The sequence below is a fragment of the Morone saxatilis genome, unplaced genomic scaffold (genome assembly GCF_004916995.1).
Source record: "Morone saxatilis isolate NCDOM2014 unplaced genomic scaffold, NCSU_SB_2.0 Contig14, whole genome shotgun sequence".
In the NCBI taxonomy this organism is placed as follows: domain Eukaryota; kingdom Metazoa; phylum Chordata; class Actinopteri; family Moronidae; genus Morone; species Morone saxatilis.
In genome coordinates this window covers 21,811,752-21,813,831 of record NW_023339696.1, presented here as the reverse complement: position 1 = coordinate 21,813,831, position 2,080 = coordinate 21,811,752, and the positions used below count along the sequence as shown (strand labels likewise).

General features: G+C 41.8%; 1 protein-coding gene across 1 annotated transcript in view; it reads left to right on the top strand.

Moving 5' to 3' along the window:
- Positions 1 to 2,080, top strand: part of LOC118322871 (MBT domain-containing protein 1-like) — a gene marked incomplete in the record, with an annotated part of 15,296 nt that overhangs the window by 4,713 nt on the left and 8,503 nt on the right. The window contains 4 exon segments of the mRNA XM_035654703.1: positions 338 to 393; positions 729 to 833; positions 909 to 1,056; positions 1,589 to 1,671. Of these exon segments, the coding sequence (XP_035510596.1) occupies positions 338 to 393; positions 729 to 833; positions 909 to 1,056; positions 1,589 to 1,671 (392 nt within the window).

Here is a 2,080-nt window from a genome sequence, read left to right as displayed (position 1 = left end):
CAGACTTAATATTCTTCTTTTCTGACAGATTCACTGTTTCTGATCATTGTTCTATCAGCTCTTTGGTTGTTTGGTTAAACTTTTCTAATGCAGGCCAAGAATCTTAAAAAATAATCAAAACTTTAAAAAAATATAATATTAATTTAGTTTTCCTCAAAGACATGAATGAAATGCTGAGATTTATTCCAACTGTGTACATTGTTTAAGGTTTCTCACTCCTCCTAAAACCAGGGCATTGCAACCCTCGGTGAAGCTTTTGGCGAGCCCCTAGTTGAATGTAAGCTGGCAGCAGATTAATGAGCAGTGGGTGTGATGATGAAAGTGTGTGTGTTTGCAGATGTGTCAAAGAAGCTGGGCGGTCTGATGGATGCTCCTGGGCAGCTGTTTGCCAAGGTGAGAACAACAACAACATCACCTGCAGTGCAACAGCGTTTTCTTCCTTTTAGACTAGTTTACCATCTAAATTTAAACTTCTATTTAATCGGCACACTGGCACAAACAGACTTTTCCCCTTATGCTTACATTGTTAAAGAAGCAGCTGTAAAATAGTGGATACCGGGGTTTTTAAGCATCACAAAATGACTCGTTTGACTATCAGAATTTGATCCATTCGGTCCGATAACATTTAGAAAGTCTGAGCTGGCAAACCAGAAGTTAGCGCTGGCTCTATAGGCCGCTGCAGCATCCTGAGGAGAGCTCTGACCAGCGTTTGCTCTGTACCTGTGCAGGTGAAGGAGGTGGATCAGAGCGGCCCCTGGTTTGAAGATGGGATGAAGCTGGAAGCCATCGACCCTCTGAACCTGTCTGCCATCTGCGTGGCCACAGTCAGGAAGGTGAGGACCGTCTGAGGGCCGACACTGAGCGAACCGGGTACGGTTGATAAACCGCCTGTCGTCTCTCTCCATCAGGTCCTGGCAGACGGGTACCTGATGATCGGTATCGACGGCTCGGAGGCGGCCGACGGTTCAGACTGGTTCTGTTATCACTCCACCTCTCCCTCCATCTTCCCCTCTGGCTTCTGTGAGATCAACAGCATCGAGCTGACCCCCCCCAGAGGTAGTACGTCCACGGAGAAAAGACAACTGAAGTCTTCAGGACGTCACCGTCTGCAACAAAGTCCACAATTCAACAAACAGAATTGTTGTAAATTTACAAGAAAAATCTCACAAAGTTACGAGAAAAAACAACCATATTGTCAGAGATTAGAAAGAAATTTGCAAGAAGTAAAATATTACAAATTCTCTGAGTTTCACCAGTTTATGTGAAAACCACATTGGATCAACCTCATCAAACCACAGCTGCTGCTTCTTTGATTTAGCAACAAGGAAAAACTTGTGATCTTAGCCAAGAATCAACATATCATTATAAGCATCCCAGTGTTGAATATGAACCCTCTCCTGCGTTTTCTCTGTGATTTTAAACCTACAATACAACCAAATACGCCGTTTTTATTTTGGATATTTTCAAACCATTTCTCTCCAATCTTCAATGAAAGCTACATTTTAACAAACCCACAGATGTTTTATAATAAATGAGTAAAGTTATTTAAGTGAATCTAATATATCTTCTCTGTGTTTGTGTGTGTCAGGTTACACCAACCTTCCCTTCAGATGGTTTGAGTATCTGAAGGAGACCAAGTCTGTGGCTGCTCCCGTCAACCTCTTCAACAAGGTCAGACCAAACACTGATAAGATTGCTTAACAGAGACAGTTTAATGAGTTTGATTCTGTTTCTCCACTTTAATGAGTTACATTGATCTGAAGGTAAAATGAGTGTTGTGTCTCTGGAGGGTCTGGTGGAGACGTGATAGTGATATTTACGGCTGTTTTGTGGTTAAACTAAAGGTCTATCTCTGTAGGTTTCATAATGCTGTCAGACACTGACAATAACAACCTGAGCACATCACCACATCTTTTAGTGGACATACTTTGAGTGGATTTGTCCAAAGGGATTACTTTGCCGCCATAGAAGTCCGTTTGGCAAATAAGTTCTGATTTAATTAAGGATTTATTTTGACCAAACCAGCGTTAGATTGTTGGAAAGACTAACAAAGATTTTGTTTCTGTCCAGTCTGAAGTGT